The sequence below is a fragment of the Notolepis coatsorum genome, assembly GCF_963971535.1.
Source record: "Notolepis coatsorum genome assembly, chromosome: 13".
Taxonomy (NCBI): Eukaryota; Metazoa; Chordata; class Actinopteri; order Aulopiformes; family Paralepididae; genus Notolepis; species Notolepis coatsorum.
Window position 1 is genome coordinate 119,069,597 of NC_140177.1, and position 25,560 is coordinate 119,095,156.

At 41.8% G+C, this 25,560-nt stretch overlaps 1 protein-coding gene across 1 annotated transcript in view; it reads left to right on the forward strand.

Moving 5' to 3' along the window:
- The window catches only part of adcy8 (adenylate cyclase 8 (brain)), a gene marked incomplete at both ends in the record, with an annotated part of 388,672 nt that extends 367,165 nt beyond the window's left edge, over positions 1–21,507 (forward strand). The window contains 5 exon segments of the mRNA XM_084327783.1: positions 6,043–6,201; positions 14,386–14,532; positions 18,067–18,159; positions 20,262–20,376; positions 20,996–21,507. Of these exon segments, the coding sequence (XP_084183909.1) occupies positions 6,043–6,201; positions 14,386–14,532; positions 18,067–18,159; positions 20,262–20,376; positions 20,996–21,507 (1,026 nt within the window).
- Positions 21,508–25,560: the final 4,053 nt, after the last annotated feature.

The following is a 25,560-nucleotide window of genomic DNA, read 5'->3' on the forward strand; positions in this document are numbered from 1 at the left end:
CAACATTCTCATACCTAAAGCCAAACAAAGAGCGATAACAGTCCGAAAGGCCTGTGAACAATGTGCGCTGGTAAAGGTGCGCTGGTAAAGGGACAAAACCTGAACCAGTGCCACACTCTTAGACGGGGGGGGGGGGGCTGTCCCCCGGAGTCAGCGGACGACGCAGCGGATGGCAAGAAGGAATATACTGACTCAGGTCAGAAATCGGAACTGGAGGAAGCCCACGATAGGTCAAGCTCCAGAGCATCCTCAAGGTCCTCATCTAGACCTCCCAGACCTCCCAGACCTCCCAGACCTCCTAGACCTCCCAGACCGGACAGAGAGACATCGGCCTGGACCCAGGTTACAGGGCGACGAGAGTCCTGAATGGACCTGAAAGAGAGAAAAGAAATTAGTCCTCTGTGGACTGTATCTGTGATGTCCTGCGAGGCCTACGGACAGGGTCACAAGACCAGGCCAACCACACTTCAATAGAGGACTGCTGCTACAATTCTCGGGGATCCGTGGGGGTCGGCCGAGAAGTGACAAATCAACCTACCTCAAACTATGGGAGAGATCCAAGAGGTCAGAGGGGGCGACCCCAAGATGACCAAGATGACCAAGATGACCAAGATGACCAAGATGACCAAGATGACCAAGGTGACCAAGATGACCAAGATGACCAAGATGACCAAGACGACAACAGCCTGGGTGCATCGGCCGGGAACAACAGATGCAAGTCTTCCCGCCGGATACCAAGCAACAACGTGACCCCTATCCTGTCGAGCCGTCCAGCCAGGGAACAACAGATGCAAGTCATCCCGCCGGCTACCAGGGTAACAAGGTACCGAGATGGCAGAGGGGGTGTGGAGAGTCACAGCCACGTGACCCCACAATCGCCATCTCGTCCCCCAGTACAGACGCTATTAAGACAATGGAAAATGACCGCCCAGAATGAGAGAGTGGGTGTGAAGTGCCACAGAACAAGTGACACTTTCTGACAATGACATCCTGAGTCGTTCCAATATAGCCGTATATACCTATTTTTCACATGTAATTATATGCTTCATTATTCAATTGATGATGGACAATGATCTCCCAGAATGACAGAGTGGGTGTGAAGTGCCACAGAACAAGTGACACTTTTGGACAATGACATCCTGGATCGTTCCTATATGACCAGTATAAATCTTTAAACTGAACTCTGGAAAGATAGCTCTATGATGGCTCTACTTATAAAAAATGGAACTGAGCCTTTAATGTCTCCATAGAAGGGGCCTGTTGTCTGTGAAAAACAGTGAAAAGGGAGTCAACCTGCGGAATGTGGGCCTCAGAAGAGGAGAGAGAGCAGTAAAATGTTAACCCTTTCAGAAGGGAAGGGAGTTAAAGGTTGAGGGTTGAAAGCCAGGAGTCCGGAAACTATTGAGGAAATCTTAAAAGAAAAAACTATATAACAATTAAATGTTTAATGTGTACAGTAAAAGTTTTCATAAATGGCATGCTTATAATTGACTGTCAGTAGAGAATTATACTAAAAGAATGATGTGTAAAACTGTTTGTCTGGAGGGAACCTTTAAGAAATCCTATGGAGGGCGGCCTCGTGCATGGTACCATGTCACGTGGTCACCACAGACAAAGCCGTTGTCTGTTTTGAAGGAATAAGGGACTTTCTGTTACTTAAAACCACTAGGTAACTAGCAGTAACGTTAGTACAAAGAAGGAGGAGTTAATACGAATTATGTATTGTATTTTGGTTTGCTAAACAAACATGACAACCCTGTGACATCACTGTGTTTAGACCAATCGGAAATATGGTACAATGTCGATAAAAAGAGACGGTTGCTCATTCAAGGGCGAGACTTTTTTGAGAGACGAGGATGCTGCTGCCAGACACGGGGCACAAGCCGTGCAATGATGAGATGTTCTGTTTTCTGCTTATTTTAAACTGAATTGGAAATTTTCCACCTCAGTCTCTTCTTGTAACTAGCTTTTTCTAATTAAAATTACCTCTTTATAAATATCCTTTGTATCCTTTCTTCTGACCAGACGACCGGGTAAGCATGAAATGTGTTTTGCCTTGTAACTTCACCCTTTGCGTTTTGATTAAGGAAGACGGAGTAAAAGGAGAAATATGTCAACCACGCGGTCCAGTAATGTGCCTGATTTATGATGTAAAAAACCTCCTGAGTAAGGCTTTCCCCAGACGGAGTAGGAGGAGAAATAGGATTATTGCATTAATGAGAAAGGTGGGTTCGGCAAGCCTGGTTTTATCAAGTAATGCCATACAGTAAACTCTATGGCGAACCGAGTAGATTAAAGCAAAATAAAGAAAAGTAAATATACCCCGCAACTCCAATCAATCAACTGTATTACTGGAGGGGACGGGGGGTGCCTGTGGGTGAGCCGAGGTCTGCTGAGTTTAAGCCCTGAACGTTATAGATAGGCCTGCCACGATAACACATTTTGCTGGGCGATTAATTGCCCCTGAAAATATCGCGATAAGCGATATTATTGCGACCGGTTAGAGAATTTTTTTTTTGAAATTTATTTCCCCAAACTTTTATTTTGAAGCCCACCGCTCCGTCTTTTCCGGTGTTTAGACTTTTATTTTGAAGCCCACCGACCGGACCGGAAGTATTTTGTGATTATCCTAAGCAGAAACTATGAGCCGACAACTTGGGCTAATGATATGATGTTTTTGAGCTAATGATAAAACAAATTGTTGGTGAACAACTAACTTTAGGTTAGTTTTAACGTTAGCTACTAACGTTAGATGCAGCTACTACAGGCAATCAACGATGAGGAGGAAGCGTCAAAGCAGTATATAATATAATAGCTGTGGTGCGTAAGCACTGCAGCACGACTCGAAACTACCGGAGTGTTATAATAAATTAATTCATGTTTAACTTGTCCCCGTGTCCAGTCCTTTGACTAGCCCCACCCGTTAATTGTAAACAATGATGCATGTAATTGTATTAACGTTATTCTGTGTTGTACTTGTAGCTATGCTATACGTTGTATTTCGTTTGTAGCTAATGTTGTTAGCATTGAATGAGCATCAACGAACGCTAGATCTTTAATCTTTATTTAGCAGTCCAGTTTCTCCGGGCAGTAGCGAGTAACTACTTGGGTCTAAAAATAGCTAACGTTACACTACAAATAATGCTACTTGGTTAAAAGGAGCAACACTATTGAGAAATGTCTATGTGGCGTTGCCCCACGGAGCTCCCGTGCTGTACTCTAGTAACGTCAGCGGCCCGCCTCCCAACACGGACAGTGACTGAGGGGCACTGGTTCCGCCTCATTAAAACAAACGCGCAAATAGCAATTAATCGCGCCCGTCAAAATCATTGCATTCATTTATCGCAGCAATTAATCGATTTATTGCTTATCGCGGCAGGCCTAGTTATAGACAAATTGAGTCCTAGATGTCCCACACTTCGCAGGACGCTGCTTGAAGCTGGGATTCGGACCAATGAGTTATGGGATAATCAATCTGACCTCGGTTTACGACCGGTGCTTAACAAGTCTTTTGAAGGAAGAGACTCAGGGCTTTCGAATTTCGAAAAACTACCCTATCCAGCTCACACCAGCCCCTGTCAAATCATCTGACTTCTGGATTAACTTTTTTATTTCTCTTATTTTTTGGGATTATCTCCCACAAACCTGAACGTTATTGCCATAAAACAGAACGCAGTTAGTTTCTCTACCTTTCTGTGAACGTCTTGCAAAAAACGGTGTTGCAATACGATGAAAAATGGTGGAGAAATTTACATTATAAAAAAGATGGCAGAATTCAGTACTGTATCTACAAAACCTTCTGTTTAATCATCTTCCCTTTATTCATTTGCTTAGATTTTTCAGGTCTGGTAAATTTTTGCATGGTGTTATTCACAGTCAAATAATTTTCTTTTTAAATAGAATTGATATTCTCCTTTGGTTCATTACAATTTACTCAAGCCTAGTAACATACACACTATTTCTGACACTGATCCATATATGTCCCTAGATTCAGATACCAAGAACATGCAAATGGACAATTTAAAAAAAATTGTAAATGTTTATTCTACGTCCTTATGGAATGAGTGACATAAAAAAAAGAAAGTAAAAAAAATAGAAGAGCCGCACATTGATGGGCAAAGAGCCGCATGCGGCTCGCGAGCCGCGGGTCGGCCACACCTAAGTTAGAGTATATAGATGTTACCTACTAAATGATGAGTTCGAGTATATAGATGTTACCTACTAAATGATGAGTTAGAGTATATAGATGTTACCTACTAAATGATGAGTTAGAGTATATAGATGTTACCTACTAAATGAGGAGTTAGAGTATATAGATGGTACCTACTAAATGAGGAGTTAGAGTATATAGATGGTACCTACTAAATGATGAGTTAGAGTATATAGATGTTACCTACTAAATGATGAGTTAGAACATATAGATGTTACCTACTAAATGATGAGTGACTTAGGTTGCAGTATACTGACAATGAAATGTATTACATTTGTTGATGACTATACAAGATTAAAGAGCTTTGTCTTCAAATACATTTTGTAACACTTTATAATAACACTCAGTTATAAGACCTTTATAAGGTATTTGTAGATAATTAACTAATCATGGACAAATCATTTATATACATTCGTAAATTATTATTAAATCATTTATAACTATATTTGTATAACATTTACAAATTAGTTCTACATTATTTATAACTCACCAAAATGTTTTGTACTTGATTTGTTCATCATTACATAATGTTGTTTAATGTGTAGTAACACATTTGTAGATGATTTGAAAAATGGATATGAAAAAACTACTATACTGTACCTCCATTTATTTGTTCATGTTCAACCAATTATTTTTTAAGACATTCATAAAACATCTATAAATCATTTGCAGATGCTATTGTGTGCCCTAATCTGAAGTGAAGCCTATTCATCAATGTCTAATAAATACAGTTAATTATTTGTTTACTTTTTCATCACCTGTTACAAATGTTGTAGACAGCTTTCGGATACACCCTTCTTTGTGACATCAAACAGTGACAGAATTAGGACTATAGATAAATGCAATTGTATTAACATATAAAATACATGCGCATAACATATAGTGTAACGAGGGGGGCACTAGGACCCAGGAGTACCCTGGCCAGGTATTGACAGAGTATGTAGAGGAAGTATCACACGAGTGAGACTTGACTTCATGTGTGTTGCCGTCTGTTGAATGGAAGCACGATACATTAGCAGAGCCAAGTTATTCATGCTGCCCCACGCTTTTAAGGTATGAGCAGGCTAAACACCTTTTTTGTTGGTAAATCTATTCCATCATTTCCAACCTACAACTCTTATATGTTGTGTGTAGACGTACTTGAGGTGGTGGGCGCTAACGTTACATTTGAATTATATGTTTGTTCCTAATGTGTGCTCAGTATTGCGGTGTGTGATGATGACACAATAATTATTTGTATTTTCAGGCTGTATCTGCGCCTATTTATTACCCTTGTGTCATCATCACATACCGCAATATAGTTAGGCTTCACTTCAGATTAGGGCACACAATAGCATCTGCAAATGATTTATAGATGTTTTATGAATGTCTTAACAAATCATTTGTTGAACATGAACAAATAAATGGAGGTACAGTATAGTCGTTTTTTCATATCCATTTTTCAAAGCATCTACAAATGTGTTACTACACGTTAAACAACATTATTTAATGATGAACAAATCAAGTACAAACAATGTTGATAATGAGTTATAAATAATGTAGAACTCATTTGTAAATGTTATACAAATATAGTTATAAATGATTTAATAATAATTTACGAATGTATATAAATGATTTGTTCATGATTAGTTCATTATCTACAAATACCTTATAAAGGTCTTATAACTGAGTGTTATTATAAAGTGTTACCAGACAACATGTCACTTACCGGACATAACGTGAGTTATCAGATTAATTGGTCTATCCCTCACACACAGTACAGTACCATGCCCGTCTGCTGTATAGGTCAGTCTGCTCTGACCCTGACACGCTTTGGTTCTGTGTCTCTGCAGCTGGAGTACACGGCGCGGCTGGACTTCCTGTGGCGCGTCCAGGCCAAGGAGGAGATCAACGAGATGAAGGAGCTGCGGGAACACAACGAGAACATGCTCCGCAACATCCTGCCGAGTCACGTCGCCCGGCACTTCCTGGAGAAGGACCGGGACAATGAGGTTTGGAGAAAACACTGATTATGTTAATTTCATTTAATTTAATTTTTATTTATTCGTACATGGAATTGTTACAGTCCAACAGTACATATAGTTCACTTAACATGCTCCACTAAATTCCATGGCCGAAAGGAACAGGAAGAAGACAATTCTTATTGTACCTGCCCCTACACACATACTAAGATAGACTGATAGACTAAGTGCAATGTTTACCAAATCAAACAAAATGTACATACTTCTTTAGCAGAAATGGAAACATCAACACAATTAAATTAACATAAATAAATACATTTTGTGTATCTATCAGTTAAATTGCATAGGTTAATTAATTTACACACACACGTATCTATATAATGTATTATTCTATATTATACTTCTATATACTATAGTAACTATACAATATAATTGTATTATTTTAATTGTATTATAATATAACTAAATCATACTATTTATACTACACTATATTATATTGGTATACAGTATTAAAACACTGATTATGTTAGATTTTCCCCCCATGTATGGTCCACACAGTACCGGAACATCGTAGCACTGGGGATACCGGTCTCCTTGTTTGAGGTCCTCAAGTCGTATGCAAACATGATTATATGCAACTTTTGCACTCTCTCTAAGGGCAGCCATTTAATGCACTGCCATGCACTGGTTAACTTGGAGAGGGTAATTAAAGCAGAGCAGATAACGTGTATTTCTTCAATTGTACCTATAGCTACTAATCGTTCTTCTAAAGTGTATAGTGGAGTAGCTTGTCTTCTCTGCGCTGCAAAAACACGTTGTTCATTCATTTGATTGGCTCCTTGGAAATGAGTCTGAGACGGAAGCAAACGCGTCAGGTTCAAAACAGAACTGTCTGTTGTTTTAATGAAAACAACAGCTTAATCATCAGGTTTACAGCATCAATTATTTCTATTCTATCAGTCTTCAGGAGGGCTTTCTCGTTCGCGTCTCTGTTCTCGAACTGGTCGGTGGTGGATTCTCCTGCCTCTGCGTCTCCGTCCGTGTCTGTGTCCGTATTAGGGGTGGGACGATACATCGATCCAGATCGATACATCGATGTAATTATCAACAATCGAATCGGATCGATGCGATGTAATAAGATCGATTCATATCGATACTCTTATTTTGAAAATCCTGTGGCGAGTCTCATATCCGCCCAAGAACAACAGCAGTAGCTCCGTGTGTGTAGATGTTACAGCATAGCATTCTCCCTTTCTGTGTGTGTGTGTGTGTGTGCGCGCGTCTTTGGAAAGACCAGATGAGGTCAGAGGAGTTTGATGTTTAAATGTTATTTAAACATAAACAATATAATACATAATAAATGTAGGCCTATACATGATCATGCAACATCAACAAATTGTTGTAGGAACGGTTTGGGAGAGGGAGGTTGTGAGTTTTGAGTTCCAAGAAATGTAGCTTAAAGTTTAAAGCTCAATATATAAAAACGTGGCACTTTACAGTGAACAGGAGGTCTATTTGTATTAAAAACAATAGATTGATTTTCCTTTAAATGTCTGGAAGAGCTCAAAAATACAAATGTCAAATGATATTTTCATTACCTTTTTTTTGTTGATCTAAATGTTACTGATTGTGTTAAATGGGCATATGATATCATCTCATATCGATCGCAGGCACCTGAATATAATCGTATCGTATTGTATCGTGAGAAACTTTGTGATATCGGCAAATATCGTATCGTTGTCCAAAGAATCGATATCGTATCGTATCATGATGAAACTGGTGATTCCCACCCCTAGTCCGTATGTGTGTTTCTCCGTCAGCTTCACCTGCAGTTTTAAGGAGAAAACACCTCCCACTTTCCTGCGCCGTCCTGTGACGTCAAACCAGGGACCTGACTTTCCTATTGGCTGAATTATTTAGAGAAGGTAGTCCTTGTGGTAATACGTCATCCTGTTCTTGAGAAACGGCCTTACAAGGTGACCCTGACGTGATCTTTCTATAGAGGGGACAATCCTATTTTCTATAAGCGGTTTTAAATCACTTGTTTTATGAAATGCATTGTTTTATACGGAATTTCATGCTTAGATTACTTTCCATTTAGTAACTAGAGTAATGCCATTCTTTCTCCCGATTTCTATAGCCTAGTATATGTATTTTAACCTGTTTTTATGGATCTGATCAAACTAAGTTCCCCTATAAGTTTAAATTGGTAGTTCTAACTATCTTTTATCACTGTTTTCAACTACTCATGCTCTCTAAACAATAGTCTAATGTGATTCTGTTTGACAGCTTACTTTTAACTCTGAATTGATCCATATCTTTCTATTTTAGTTCTAAACTAAAATGGTTTAGTCTTTAGATTTGTTTGTTCTATTGGGCAGAATATTCCTGATCATTTTGTCTTTATTCTATGTATTAGATTTTGTTATAACCCCAGTTTTCCCTCTATCTCACCAACCAGAGTTGAGTTTACAGCTTTGTCCAACTTTTAGGCCATTATTTAAAAACAGTTCCTTATAGCCATGAGGCAACCAGGTGTCCCTGGACGCAGGACCCCATAAAGATTTGAAATAGATTACTTACTCAAGCCTAGGGCTGGTTTCCTGAGTGACCATGTTGGTTTTCTAGCTAAAGTAAACAAACATTCTTCCATCCAGCCTTCAGGCGGCCATTTTTATGGTCTAAAGTTAGTTAAAGTGGGCCTACTCAATCACACTTGGGTGAGGGAAGATTTTCCTCCTATTGGTATTTGTTCTGTTTTATCTAAATGACCTCTGTGGCCTTGCTATAGAAGCTATGTGAAAAGGGGATGGTTACACTGTTAGCTTTTGGCTTGGGTGTCCTGCTCCTTTGGCAAAGGAGACAGCTAGATGATTTTGATCCATCCTGTAGTATTTTAAACTGAGAATTTTGATTTAAACAATTTACGACACAGGTCACTCTCGGAATGACACTTTATTTATTTAGATTTCATCATCATCAGGTGGCTTCTTCATTCTGAAGGTTGCCTATCACTCTCCAACCCATTCTGTCCCCACGTCTTCTCTCCAACTCCGTGACTCCGCCTCTCACTCCTCTCCAATCACAGACGTCGTCTACCTAGCCTCTTCTTGGTCTTCCACTTCCTCTCTTTCCATCCACATTCCCCATCACCACCTTCTTGGATCCTCTCAGCACGTGCCCGCACAACTCCATATTTCTCTTTTTCAACCTCTCCAGCAGCTGTCCTCCTTGCATACCCGCTCTTCTCAGTACCTCCTCAGATTTGGCATATGTTATTTCTGTGGCTGTACCTGTACCTCTCTGGGCAAGAGAGTTCTATGCCCTGTACCTGTAGCTCTCTGGGCCTGGGGGTCTGGGGTCCCAGGGCATTTTCCCGGTATGCCCTGGTCGGTAATCCTGGCATGTGTTTTTAATACACGTTTTCAGATACACTAGAAGCCTATGGCAGCCTAGGCATATAATAATTTTTTTCAGTAGTAATGGTTAACAATAATTGCTGACTTTATTCATTGTAGTAATGCTTTGCAAAACCACATGGCAAAAACACTGGTATTGCACTTTAAATCTGATGACTAATAATAATATCATTAAGATATAATCCGTGACTTCTCAGCCCTGCCTGGAGCGCAGTGGTCTTTCTATCCTGTACCACTTCTCACACAACAACAACAACAACAACAACAACAACAACAACAACAACAACAACAACAACAACAGCGTATCTCGCGTAATCTTCACTCCAGAAAGAGAGCGCTGCTGTGTCGTTCATTATATCTGGTTCTCAGAAGCCTCCGTGTTACGGCCCACAAAAGGGGGTCTATAATTGCTTTTCAGAACCGGTTTAGATCGAAAGGCGCAGCCGCGCAGGAATAAAGAACGGTTGACACCATCAAACGTTTCCTTTACAGCTTGTTGAGAGAGGGAGAGGTTCAGTCCTCCAGAAAGGCTTTGTGAAGACAGAATTTTCTTTGTATACCTTGTTGAGAGAGGGAGAGGTTCAGTCCTCCGGTGTTGTTAGTCAGATGAAGAGAAAACACATTGATTTGTTTCTCATTTGCTGCCCATGACTCCATGTAAAATTAAACTCACAAAACATTTTCCTCCTTATTATTTTTTTTACTTTACTTATTTATTTATTTATTTATTTATTTATTGATGTACTTTTGTTCTCTGTAAATGCACAGAGGATATAATTGTATATATCTTCTTGTCTGACTCTTCAGATTCAGATTCAGATTCAGATTATTTGCCATAGATAGTTTTGAGGATCTTGAGGAGACAGTAAGTGCATTTCCCATAATGTTTCTGTGATCCTTTAATACTTGGTCAACATGTAAGGAGAACGGGGAAAGGTTTGGTGTGACTTGGGGCCTTTCTTTGGTCATACATCGCTACCCACTGCTGCTCTCATTATGCACTAGTCATAGTTATTGCACATGGCAGGAGTCAAATACAGCCCTTGTGCACCTCCTCACTGTCCTCTCACGGCTGCTTGCTCCTCTCATTATCAACTCCTGGAATCTTCCGACGATGCCTCCTCTCTCAACAATAGGCCAGTGACTGGCCCTATGAATTATGGATGTCATGAGGTAAAAGAACAGATATCATTCTGCCCCAGTGCCTTCTCCTAATTAAACCAATATGTGATAAAAAATGCATCCATTTGGGATTGGATGAGGAGCCTAATCACTCGCTCCATTATTAATCAGTCCTGTTTATTGGCCCATGATTTAGATACCACACATCATGCCCGGGAGTGCTGGGTTATTAATGGAAGCCTAAAAGCGAATGTTTAAAAAGAAGAAAAAAGAAACCCAGGAGGTGTGAAATTAATCAGATAAGAGACACTTGGGTGGTGGTGGGGGGTAGTTGGTAGAGATAGATAGATAGATAGATAGATAGATAGATAGATAGATAGATAGATAGATAGATAGATAGATAGATAGATAGATAGATAGATAGATAGATAGATAGATAGATAGATAGATAGATAGATAGATAGATAGATAGATAGATAGATAGATCCCCATATTTAAACCCTAAACAAGTTTAACTATGTAATATATGCTTATTTGTAACACGTACACATGCTGTATTAATTGTGCACTGTTGAGTCTGAGCTCGAAACTCAATGCCCCCTGCATTGTTGTGTATTTGAAAAATAAAGAACTTGAACTTGAACTTTTTGATACAATTTATAATTATATTAATTATGGCTATAACATAACGTATATTATGTACCTTTTTTCCTGTGGTCGATTAGTACTTACATATATTTTAGATTGGGCTGATTATACAGTACATAGATTCCTCAAAAGAATGACTTAGGTTGCAGTATACTGAATATAAAATGTATTACAATTGTTGATGACTATACAAGATTAAAGAGGTTTGTCTTCAAAAACATTTCACTTACTGGACATAACGTGAGTTCAATTAAACAATGACTAACCAAGGATTCCTAAGTATCACATGAATTCATTCAAATGTATTTGACGCATAACACTTTATGAGGCTACAGCTCCTGAATTATTCAATTGCAAGTTTGAATGTATAACTAATGTATTATTAGATACTTTCATAATTAGTGTGACCTAAATGGTTAAAGGTGCACTATGCAGCTTTGGGAGAGAAATTTGAAACTGAGAGAATTGAAAAGAGATTTTATGGCATGTTTTTTGAATAAAACCTTCAGAGGAAAATTGGGTCCTTGGAAAACTAGCTAGAAATCTGCCTGAAAAGTTGCTGTTTCACTGCAGTTGTTTACAATTGCCCACAATTTAGTTTACAAACATTCAAAGAAGGCGTACAGTGCTCAGGATTACATGAATAGTAAATATGTTTTGTACACTAATTGCCGGTTATGCAAATGTAAACAAATCCCCATCTTCCGAAACTGCATAGTGCACCTTTATAGTCCTCTTTAATCCTGCCCAAATCAACTTATTATGCAAGAAGAGAAGATGTTGTGCAAAGTGTCCACCGGCTCTGTTATGATAGTACAGTGTATCAACATTGTCTCCTAGTGGTAAGAGAATGTAATGCAACAGCAACTACTCTCTCAAGTCCTAATTGTTCTACTGCCAAGTACAGAAATAGTTGTGGATGTCACTGTCCTGTTTAACCTCACACCACCAAGTCACACTGACTAGACTGTCCTGTTGAACCTCACACCACCAAGTCACACTAGAGTGTCCTGTTTAACCTCACACCACCAAGGATGCGGGAAGTCGGTCAGACTTGGGGGTGCGGGAGTCGGAGATAAATAATAATAACGTCATATTAAATGCATGCGCGAAGCGCATCATTCGTGATTTTCCATTCATTTGAAAGATCAATATTTTACACTACAACAGACAAACTTGAACACCAACATGTGGACAGTTCACACACGAAATGCAGCAGTTTTTTTCTCTAATCAGAAGAAGATTTATTGTCGATAGACGCAAGCGGAAACAACTAGCGTTTGGACTTTCGTTTCGCACACCGCACAGGATCTGTGTGTGTGTGTGTGTGTGTGTGACTGTCACAACAACAATCCCTGCAGGAGCAATAATAAACACACATTACCTATTCCGAAGACGGTAAAACACAGAAGGTGATCTTGCGTTCAGGAGTGGTGGAAATAAACTCCTTCATGACAACATGAATGTCCAGTGAGTCCAGAATATCCTGATGCATATGCTGCAGCAAGTCCAGGTTATTATTATTAAAGAAATCAGATATCCGATTTTCTGAGACACAAGTAAACACACTCTCCACTTCAGTCAGTCCTCCCTCTCTGCAATTCGTTCCCGCATACAACATCGCCGACAGATATATTCCTTTACTGCGAATTGTCCCAAGAACTATTCCAGGACGCTATTTATTTTACAAACGGATTTCCAGTTCCGCGTTGACGCTTCCAGGCCGCGTCTATTCGAATCCCAACTGGTTCATGAGTCGGCTACACGCTGCTTTAATAACACTGCATTATCGAGACAGCGCCCCTATGGATCTGGCAATGAATTCCAAGAATAGGGTAAATCTGCAGTGCCGCTCCGCTCTATGACATTGAGTAGCGTCGGTATTCCAATGGAATAAAGGCCAAAACAACCTTGCAGTTGCAGTTACACTCCCCGCCAGCAGGGGGTGCTGGAGCACCCGCCGCACCCCTACTTCCCGCGCCCCTGCACACCACCAAGTCACACTAGAGTGTCCTGTTGAACCTCACACCACCAAGTCACACTAGACTGTCCTGTTTATCTACATACCACCAAGTCACACTAGACTGTCTGTTTAACCTCACACCACCAAGTCACACTAGACTGTCCTGTTTAACCTCACACCACCAAGTCACACTAGAGTCCTGTTTAACCTCACACCACCAAGTCACACTAGAGTCCTGTTTAACCTCACACCACCAAGTCACACTAGTCTGTCCTGTTGAACCTCACACCACCAAGTCACACTAGAGTCCTGTTTAACCTCACACCACCAAGTCACACTAGTCTGTCCTGTTTAACCTCACACCACCAAGTCACACTAGAGTCCTGTTGAACCTCACACCACCAAGTCACACTAGAGTCCTGTTTAACCTCACACCACCAAGTCACACTAGACTGTCCTGTTTAACCTCACACCACCAAGTCACACTAGAGTCCTGTTTAACCTCACACCACCAAGTCACACTAGTCTGTCCTGTTTAACCTCACACCACCAAGTCACACTAGAGTCCTGTTTAACCTCACACCACCAAGTCACACTAGAGTGTCCTGTTTAACCTCACACCACCAAGTCACACTAGTCTGTCCTGTTTAACCTCACACCACCAAGTCACACTAGAGTGTCCTGTTTAACCTCACACCACCAAGTCACACTAGACTGTCCTGTTTATCTACATACCACCAAGTCACAATAGAGTGTCCTGTTTAACCTCACACCACCAAGTACTCCTATAGTTATAATGTCTCCGTCTTCATGTCTCTATAATGTCTCTGTCTTTATGTCTCTATAATGTCTCTGTCTCTATAATGTCTCTGTCTACATGTCTCTATAATGTCTCTGTCTATATAATGTCTCTGTCTTCATGTCTCTATAATGTCTCTGTCTTCATGTCTCTATAATGTCTCTGTCTCTGTAATGTCTCTGTCTTCATGTCTCTGTCTTCATGTCTCTATAATGTCTCTGTCTTCATGTCTCTATAATGTCTCTGTCTTCATGTCTCCACAGGAGCTGTACTCCCAGTCCTACGATGCGGTGGGCGTCATGTTTGCTTCCATCCCGGGCTTCGCTGACTTCTACTCCCAGACAGAGATGAACAACCAAGGCGTCGAGTGTCTGCGGCTCCTCAACGAGATCATCGCCGACTTTGACGAGGTAAGAGGAACCGACTGACGTCAAACTAAAGTGTGGTAGACATCCTGTCTTAAAGGAACACGTCAACATTTGGGGAAATTAGCTTACCGAAGAAGATAGATACCAGTTTCCTCTCTGTGCGTTCAGTAGAAAGCTATCTGGCTGCATGTTAGCCTAGCTTAGCACAATGAATGGAAGCGGACATGGCCGGTTAGCCTTCGGGAGAGGTGTTAGTCGGACAATGCCCAGGCTAACCGATCATGTCTGCTTCCATCTGTTATCTGGTGCTGTATTCAGCCATGATGGACGCCACTGTTCCAACACTGTTTGATTTAGGTCTCCATGCTTATGAGCAAAGTGCTTTGTGCAAAGTGCACATTGTACTCATGTGTGTCTGAAAACATGCCCTCAGATAGATGCACAGCAACTGTGCGAGTGGCAACATTCTATGTGAACAGTGATACTTTTCTTTTGGTTTCTGACTCATGTGAGACTAGAGTCTCCTGAACATGGAGAGACCAATCCCAAGTCGATCAGCACTTTCTTGGCCGAGCTATAGCCGCTTTCCCGCACCTGTTCAGGAGACTCAGGCGTATAAAAATAAGTCTATTGGATCATGTCTCCAGCACCCCCAAAGCCGTAGCTACAACCACTTACGACAAGGCTCTAATCCACATTCATTGTATCCCCCCGCGCTCTCCCATGAGCTCTATGTAAGGCGGAAGTGCAATGGTCTATATGCGCCTCTAAAGCCCTTCCGTCAACAAAACCAATGTGACTAGCTAACCTACAGAAGAACGACTTTGTAAGAGAGAAGGGTGATGATGAATTCTAGACAAACCAAGATCCATAACCTTATCTATTTGAACCAGAATTTACAGAGGAGGAATTGCGCCCCGACCGACCAGTAGGAGTCGCAGTTTACAACGAACAGGACACACACCCCATCGGTTCCCCACCAGCTAACACTGCCAATTGTCTTAGTAGGGACAACTGACCAAGCCGGAGGTACCGCTGACAGCTGGATTCAGCGGTGGTAGGCGAGTGCTTAGTCCACTGCGCTACCCAGCCGCCCATCTCATCTTATCTTATCTTAACTTATCTTATCATGCTGCAGGTCTCGCTCTGCACTCACAGAGATGAGAATAATATCTATCTTCTTCTCTGACTGTGGAGGACAGCAAATTAGATAATCTCCCAAAACGGCTTGTCAAATGACACTTGCCGGATATTTCGTCTTGTAACTCGAGACCCGAAGCATGCAATAGGTTGAGTGAGGTGACGATTGGAAGGCGGCAAATTCAACTTTCCAACAATAAAAAAATGCAGCCCGGAGGCGGCAGACGAGCGCAAAGTGCCGCGACGTGCATGAGAGTGTGTGAGGGCCCGAATACGGGACGTCCAATCCTTAAGTAGCTTTAGACAGTGTTCCAAGTTCATGGACCAATAGATTTGTATGTAATAAATTGATGTTTTCAAATTGGATTTGGAGTCTTAACAGTGAGCTTAGCAGTAAAATAAATTATTGAGCTGGCTCTCTGCCTTCATTATTGTCCTCTGTTAATTAGATCAATTAAATGATGTAGGTGAAAAATAGCAATAGGCTACCTTGTCTTATAGGGACTGTTACCTTATCATTGTAGACACATGAATGTGTCTGTTAAAAGACTTCGGTATTCAATACAGACATTGGAATAGGTTCCATAGGACTTTCAGATATGTTCCCTTGGGAGGACGAACACTAGGGGGTGCTGCGGGATAGTCAGAATGGTGTTCAGAAGAACGGCGTCCGGTGTACTGCGGAAGACAAGAAGAAGCAAGGAACACGCCCCTTCCCTGCGCGGACCGCCGACGAGAGCAGACGTGCGGGAGAGGGCTCTCCCGAGCATCGAACTAACGGCTAATAACGTGGCCTATAGTGATTAAGTATAACGCAGAGTGTTAACGTGTTAGAACAAGTATAGTATCGAGACGTCATGTTGCCGAAGAAGGACAGTCCACCAACCAACGTGAGAAGGGGGACGACGGGGACTTTGCGTGTTAGCAGTCTAGGTCGAGAGCTAAGTTAGCCACACTGGCTACTAGGTAATTCTATCATTGTGAGTTAGCCAAGTAGCTTAGCTCGTCGTGCCCACCAAGCTATCAGTGGAAGAAGGACGTTTCACCCAAGGCTTATACTGGACATCTCGGGCACCAGCCAGACCACCAGCTGACTATCCGCAGTATCCCGGCCGGGGTGGATCAGGTGAGACCTGATCTACAGAGACCACTTTATCGCCGGAGAAGCACAGACTTTATGGAACATGCGTGCTAAAGCCAGCCACGGCTAGACTGTTTAACGTGAACTTGACATTGTTGTATGCGCCGTGGCGGCGAACTTTGATATGCGCGCATGCTCGTTAAGGTACAACCCATGCTTTTCTCTTGCCTCTGGAATACAGCCCTTTTATTTGTTCAGGCTCTCAAGGGAGTGAAAGGGCCATTGTGTTTGCGGCCACTACGTCCCCAAGCTACGACTCAGCGCTGCAACGGGGTTTTTATCAAATCTTTTTGTGGTTATTTTAAGGTGCCGGCTTAGCATAAGCAAAGTTAATTTCAAATGTGTGGGCCCATGCAGGTTTTAGATATATGCTCCAAGTTACTCGCGGGGTTGAACGGTGTTTACCATTTCATTGCCATAGTATTGCCGCTTAAGAGCGAAGGGTATTATTGCATTGCTACTGTATTGCCGCTTTTAGAGCGAAGGTTATCATTAAATTGCTACTGTATTGCCGCCTTAGAGCGAAGGTTACCAGTAGAGTAAAGGGTATCTTAATGTCCCCTATTGTAATGACACAGCTACAGTAAAAGGAGAGCCGATAATTGGATTCACTGTGTGTGTGTGGTTAATGGTGTCGTACTGTATTCCACCAAGCGGGGTAGGTGTTAATTTCAGGTCTCCTACAGAGAAAAGGTATGGTACTGCTTTGGGGAGAATTATACCAACCACTACTTCCACCGGGTGTGAGGGGGTGTGGGACGTACTAGGGGGAGGGTGGGGGTTTAGGGATTACTGAATATTGCCCTTAAGAGGCGGGAAGGACCAGTACGTGAGTCTGAGTCCTAGGTTAGTAAACCCTAAAGCCCTATATGCCGCCCTTGTCAACCTTAAACTTAGTACTCCAACACTACAGTCGGGGGCCCAGCCGGACCTAGCTCTGCCGGGTTCCTACTATCCGGTGCCAGTAGAATATCACCCTCACTTAGTAGGGATAATCCACCCTTCTACAATTTCATTGAGCTGTAATTAACACAACACACGGATTCAATGTCCTTGTGTGACATCACTGGTGGCCATATTCAAACTAATTTGACTGTCAATAACTAAGTCAAACTAAGTAAATGTGTGCAAAACCGTTTAGAGTTTTTGGATGTGTGAGATTACAGTATGTGTGAAATAAATCAGCATTTCTTTTGGTGAAGTTCTCCTTTATTGAGGCAAACAATTCTCTGCAAAGAATCATACAAGTGATTCATTATTGATTGTCCCGTTGTCGCTGTTTTTTGTCCTTGTAGCTTCTCGGTGAAGATCGTTTCCAGGACATTGAGAAGATCAAGACCATCGGCAGCACATACATGGCGGTATCCGGACTGTCCCCAGAGAAGCAGGTGAGAGACTGTATGCTGTCGGCTTCTTTTGGTTGAATAGATCAGATAGTAGTCTTAAAGGAAGACGCCAACATTATGGGGAATGCGCTTACCGTCTTCTCTGTTATAACCATCTATTTCCATTAATTTATGCTAAGCTAGGCTAGTAAGTAAGCAAGTAAAACTTAATTTTTATAGCGCCCTTCTCAGCACGAGTGCACAGAGAGCTTCACAGCATTTTTAAAATAGTAAAAATACAAGAAATAAAACACAAAAATTAGCCAAAACAACAGAATAGACAACAAAAAACAAAAAGACATAAACAGAAAGAAACGGCTATGGGTGTTTAAAAAGCCTGCCTGTAGAAGTACGTTTTTAGATGCCTTTTAAAAATGAGTCGGAGGGAGTGGTTTTCAGGTTTAAGGGGAGGGCGTTCCAGAGCCTTGGGGCAGTCATTGCAAAAGCTCGGTCCCTTTTGGTTTTGAGTCTTGTTCTGGGCACCACCAGGAGCTCCTGATGGGATGACCGCAGTCACCGACTGGAGGAAAGTGGATGGATGAGCTCGTTAATGTAGGATGGGGGTGATGTGGCATGATGTTTTTGGACCTAGTGAGTAGCCTGGCAGCAGCGTTGCAGCCAGATAGCTTTCTACTGAACGCACAGAGGACATTGGTATCTATCTTGTTGTCTGACTCTGGAGAAGATAGTAAGCACATTTCCCATAATGTTGGTGTGCTTCTTTAAGGGGATAAAAGTAGTAAATGAAAATACAAGAATCAGTAAATGTACCACCATACAGTATAGACCTGTTCGCTGTTTACAAACATACCATGCTCGAGCCAATCAGCAATACCAACTGAGTCATGAGTCAACAATAGAAATACATCTCCTTTTAACCCATTCTCTGCTGGGCATTGTACCCTCTCTGCCAGCGCTATAAGTCTATGGAGATGTTCACCTTCTTTGCAGGGCTATAACTTTTTAAATTGTATTGCTAAATTGACATTACTATGGCCCATTCAACATCAATTATCTATCGTTCAGGATGTAGGAACGTTTTACTTTTTCATTCACACATTCATACTAAAATACCGTCTAGAGTATAAATATGTTTTGATCGTTTTCTGCAGTATTTCATAGAACGTGAGATATAGGCATAAATGCAGTTTGATACCGATCAACGTTATATTAAAAATTTCAACTGTACATGGTCCTAAACGGACCGACGTTAAATGATTCATGTAGTATGGGTGATATATTGATCAGAGCAGTTTGTATAGAAAATGGTAAAGAAAAACGCTGAAACTCACCCCAGTCTCCTCGTAGTGTTGGGCGATGAGAGTGGAGCAAAAAGATCGCTATTATGGGATGTTGATCGATGCGATCCATTTCCGGTTTGTATATTACTAATACACGTCCAAATCATGTTGATTATTGAGTTATGGCAAAGATTCATATCCACGGTGTCTGTATTGAGCCCCGGGACGTTAAGCGAGTGGCCGGACGAAAATAGGGGACGGACCGAGCACTTCCGGGCACTTCCGGTTTGGCAACTCGTCGATCGGCCATGAGGTGGCGGTATTGAAGTGTTGCAGAGTTGTGATGGCCCAGACAGCATCACCCAAGACTCTGTGGGTGAAATATGAATACCATGACGAAAATATGAAATATTTATCTCAAAAACGCCATACGGAGTTATTGGCAGACAACGCATGGCGGAGAAACCCGCCTTAACACGTGATTGGCGAAGAATGGGTTTTTGAACAGTACATTTACAAATGTCTCTCAAATCATATTTTCTTTAATGTATTGAAAAAAAGATGTTGCACACCATCCGGGAGTAACTTTGCTTTAGCTCTGTACATTATTTGCATAATTTTATAATAAACCAAATCATAAAATGTCATAACATGAGACTTTATAAACAGTGGATTTGTGTGGTCATAGTAAACCAGCCTTATAAAGGCTCTGAATGGCCCGCTTTTGCAGTAAGACTATCGGATTTACAGTGTTTTTAAATGTCGACCCCCATACTTCCACACAGTAAGATATGTATGCCAAGCCACAACGTTACTTTCTGCAGATACATATCCTTATTTAGCTTTTTCCTGTCCTTCCCGTAGCAATGTGAAGACAAGTGGGGTCACCTGTGCGCGCTGGCGGATTTCGCGATAGCCCTCAACGAGAGCATCCAGGAGATCAACAAGCACTCCTTCAACAACTTTGAGCTGAGAATCGGTAAGAGCTGTGCGTTAGGACAGTGGTTGAAAGTTTAAGTAACAAAGTATTTTTACTCAAGTACTGTACTTAAGTACAATTTCGAGCTACTTGTACTTTATGCAAATATTTTCATTTTAGGGAACTTTATACTTTTACTCCATTACTACTACATTTATTTGAACCGATCAGTTACTAGTTACTTTGAAGAAAAAGATTTTGCATAGAAAACATGGTAAAAATGTATGAAGATTATATACTTTCACAGCGGACATAATCAGAGCAGCATAACTGCACCACATACCTTTAATATGACCTATAGAGGTCAATGGATAGAGAATTGGATGCATCCAAGCACTGGAATACACAAACGTCATGTAGAATGCATACTTTTACTTTTAGATACTTAAGTAAATTCAATAACAAATACTTATCTACTTTTACTTAAGTAAAGGAACTGTGTACTTCTTCCACCACTGGTTATTTCGGAGTTCCTACTAGGAAATTCATTATTTTTCTTCTTCTTCTTCTACTTTTTCTTCTTCATTCATCCATTTACTCTTCTTTCGTCCTCTCAATATCATTCTCGTTCTTTTTATCCATCCATCATCGTATCCTCCCCGTTTTTCCCTCCCAAAAGGCATGGCCCACGGCTCAGTGGTGGCGGGGGTGATCGGCGCCAAGAAGCCCCAGTACGACATCTGGGGCAAGACGGTGAACCTCTCCAGCCGCATGGACAGCACGGGCGTGAGCGGCAAGATCCAGGTACCTGAGGACACCTACCTGATCCTGAAGGAGCGTGGCTTCGCTTTCGAGTTCCGCGGCGAGATCTACGTGAAGGGCATCAGCGAGCAGGAGGGCAAGATCCGGACGCACTACCTGCTGGGCCGCGTGCAGCCCAACCCGCTCGTCATGCAGCCGCGCAAGATCACGGGCCAGTACTCGTTGGCCGCCGTGGTGCTGGGCCTGGTGCAGTCGCTGAACCGGCAGAAGCAGAAGCAGATCCTGAACGAGAACAACAACTCGGGCATCCTGATGAAGGGCCACCACCATTACAACAGACGGACGTTGCTCGCGCCGGCAGGGACCGAGGCGGTAGGAGGAGCAGGGCTCCACGTCGAGGCGGTGGCGGATAAGCCCGAACTCTCGTGAGGACTGCCGGGCGTGGCGGGGCGAGCCGAGGAGGACGTGCGCTGTTCTGTTTTCATCCGCCGCTCATCCGTAGATGTCCGTTTTTCGACACATCGACCTTCTGACTTTCCGTCGTTCTCAGCCTATCCTATCATCCACTCCCTTATTCGTTCACCTGGGCCCCCGACCTATCCCATCCGACCGACCGACAGACACACCCCTCTGCCATGACCCTCACCTGGTGTCGATATTTCTTTTTTCTATTTCTTTTATATATGAGAACACAATAAAGGGGTTTAATTTTTTATAGATGCCTTGTGTCTGGTTGTCTCTTTTGCCATGTTTGACAAGCTTGTGTGCTGTGATGACTGTTAAAGAAGTGGTTCGTTCTTTAAGAGGCCTGTCTAATTTGTCATGTTGGTACTTTTTAGTCCTTACAAAATTGGACATACTGTACATAAAGTATGTACAACATACTACATATTGTTGGAGCTTTATTCTCAGTACATGGAGTGCAGTGTGTATGACATACTACATACAACACAGTGTTGTAGTCAAGTCACTAAATCTCGAGTCCCCAGTGTTCGAGTCCGAGTCCCAAGTCTGAGTCACCAAACAAGAGCCCGAGTTGAGACTGAGTCGAGTCCCCATTACTCTAGTCCAAGTCCAAGTCATCAAGGTTGAGTCCACTCCACGCTTGTAGTCAAAGAGCTGACATACAAATAAAAAAGGTCTACATTAAACATAAATGACACAGTGGTCACCATTTCAATGGGAGTTTATTTAAAATGAGCACAATTTACAAAAAAGTATAAAATGGAAAAACAGACAAAGTCAAAGTAAGTCATAGAACATTAAATCACATCGTTTTTCACATTAGGATCTAACATCTTAATAGGCGTCTTTGTTTACGGTTTGATTAACACGTCCTTTCAACTTTAGCTTTTGTGATATACGATCACAGGGACTCAAACCCACAATATCCACAGAATGAATTGGCGAGTGAGGGATAGCCAGACTAGATGGCGGATGAGGGGGAGATGTGGAGGGATTGGGATTTATTGGAGTTAGCGATGTCAACTACAAATCCAATCCAACTTTATTTATATAGCACGTTTATAAACAACAAAGTTGACCAAAGTGCTTCACAATCAATCAATACAGTAAAAAACACATAGACTAATCACAATACAATGCACTCAGAACTACAAACCGATTACGGCAGCAGACTGTACCGCGCAGGTGATTGATTGAAAATTTTATTAACAGATTGCAGAATGGGTACAATACAGTACGGCTCAATACACACAACTGTTAAGGGCATGCAGACCAGAGAAAGACTTTCGTCTTGTTTACATCAGGCTCCCCCATTTTCAATTCATAATGAATTGTAAGTAAGGGTGCAATTAGCACCGCGCAATCCATTCTTTGTGGATCCTGCCCTATGTGTTTTTTGATGGGATTTTAAACATTGGGAGCATTGGGGCCAGCCTAATGTAGGGAGGCAACTCGTTCCAGAGTTTGGGGGCTATAACCGCAAACGCACGGCCCCCTCTGTTCTTTAGCCTGGATTTGGGGACAACAAAGAGGGACTGGTCGGCAGACCTCAGAGACCGTAATGGGGTGTAGGGGTGCAGGATCTCGGTGAGAAGTGAAAGTATGGGTACCGTCTCAAAATCTTACTCAAGTAAAAGTCAGAGTATCTGGCTAAAAACACACTTGAGTAAAAGTCAAAAAGTTTCTACTTTTAAATGTACTTTAATGTAGTTAAAGTAAAAACTTTTTTTCTGACTGTCTATTCTTCCGATAGCAGGTGTTCAAAGATCCCCGCTTTCTAGTCTTGCACAAGGACCAATCAGCATGGGTATGGGCGGGTTAATTTTCCATTGATGGGGATTTGATTGGCTGTTGTTAAATAAGAATCAAGAATCAAGAGGTTTATTTGTCACATATATACAAGGGCATACAGTGAAATGCGGGTGGTCATGCCCACATTGATTGTGCAAAATACAATAATTAAAATACAATAATTAAATAGGCATAGAAAAATAAAATAGGTAAGACACAAGATATGCATGGTAATAAAAGACATGCTAAGTCCCTGAGAAACTGGTTCTTACACTACTATACAATATACAATTTACAATTTTAACTCTTTAACTCCTTAAAGTATCTAAACTATACTATACAGTACATCCTGTAAATGTAAGGAGTAAAAAGTATGTTTTTTTTCTCTGTTAAGCCTATAGGACCCCCAGCTTTTCTTTATCATAAATCAATCAATAGAGACCGTATTAGATCCCCAATTATCATATCATGGGGTATCATTGGAAAGCCACACTCATTGGCTACAACCCTGTGCAAAGATTTCCGAGATCGCCAAATGATTGACGGAACTAGAGCCCCGGGTGTCGGAGGTGGTAATGTGTACTTTTGCGTACTTTGGGGCACGCCTCACATATCGGCATGTAACTCGAGAACCGCTGAACGGATTTTGTCACCTGAAAGGGCAATCGACAGGCAACAAATAGGGCTTTAATTCTATCACCCGAGCCACTAGAGGTCGGCAAAGAATCGTCCACATGTGGGCCCTTGGATGTTAAGAGGTTAATGTTTAAAAAAAGAAAAAAAAAAAGCAAAGAGTAAAGACCATAACCCTATCAAAAACAGTAGTCAAAGTGTATATTTTCATTTTACCAATGTTTTAAGCGATTTATCGGAAATACGAATTAATCGGAAAATGCTAATTATCGTAAAAACCGCAAGGAAATGACTAAATCCAGATTCAACCCTGCCATTGGAAAGAGGAGCATTTTCCCTATCCATAGATGTATGATTTGGCCATAATAAGGTCAAGTTCAAGGTCAAATATGAATTTAGAATTTATAATTATAATTCAAATAATCGTTTATCATTAATTACTGTATCTACAAATCCTTCTGTTTAATCATCTTCCCTTTATTCATTTGCTTAGATTTTTTTGTACACATGATCTCAATAAGGTGGTGAATGAGCTCAATGAGCCTTTTCTCCTACCCCTATTCATTTTTGATCAAAGATGCAAAAATCATAAATCATAATTTATATTCTCCTTTTCTTCATTACAATTTACTCAGCCTAGTAACATACACAATATTTCTGACACTGGAAATACATACCCCCAGGTCCCTAGATGTTCCTAGATACCAAGAGCATGCAAATTGACCTTGCAGAAGTGGAGCAATCTTCCATTTACTTAGGCATGTACCTTTAGGCGAAAACGGTCTACAGATTAACAGGTTAAAGTGACTTTCTATTTTTTAAAGTGGCATTTTGTTTAAAGTGATTGTTTTAGCGGTTGCCGCATGAGTGTTGTGTGTGTGTGTCTGTGTGTGCTCATGTGTACTTGTGAGTGGAGAGTTCAGTGTTCTGATGGCCTGGGGGGAAAAGCTGAGCCGGAGTTTCTCTGTTCTTGCAGCGTGTGACCGTAGGCGCTTGCCTGACCGCAGCAGCTTGAACAGGCTGTTGTTGGGGTGGTGGGGGTCTTTCATAATTCTGCAGGCTCTGGATTTGCACCTCCTGTTATATAAGTCCTGCAGGGGTGGTAGTGCAATACCCGTAGTATGCTCTGCTGAGCGCACCACTCTCTGGAGTGCCTTCCTGTCCTGTGCCGTGCTGTTTCCAAACCAGGCAGTGATGTTTCCAGTCAGAATGCTCTCTACAGCCCCGGAATAGAAGGAGTGGAGTATCTTCCCCGATACTCTGAACTTCCTTAACTGTCTCAGGTGATAGAGGCGCTGTTTTGCCTTTTTCACCACAGAATCTATGTGTGTAGACCATGTCAGGTCCTCTGTGATGTGGACTCCCAGGTACTTGAAACTGTGTGTCCCCTGCTGTATTCTCCTCAAATCCACGATCAGCTCTTTGGTTTTACCAATGTTCAGGAGTAGGCTGTTATCCCGGGATGAGCGTGTCGGTTCATCAACCTCCTCCCGATAGGCCTTCTCGTCATTGTTAGAGATCAGCCCCACCACCACTGTGTCGTCCGCAAACTTCACAATGGAGTTGGAGCTGAACCTGGCCACACAGTCATGT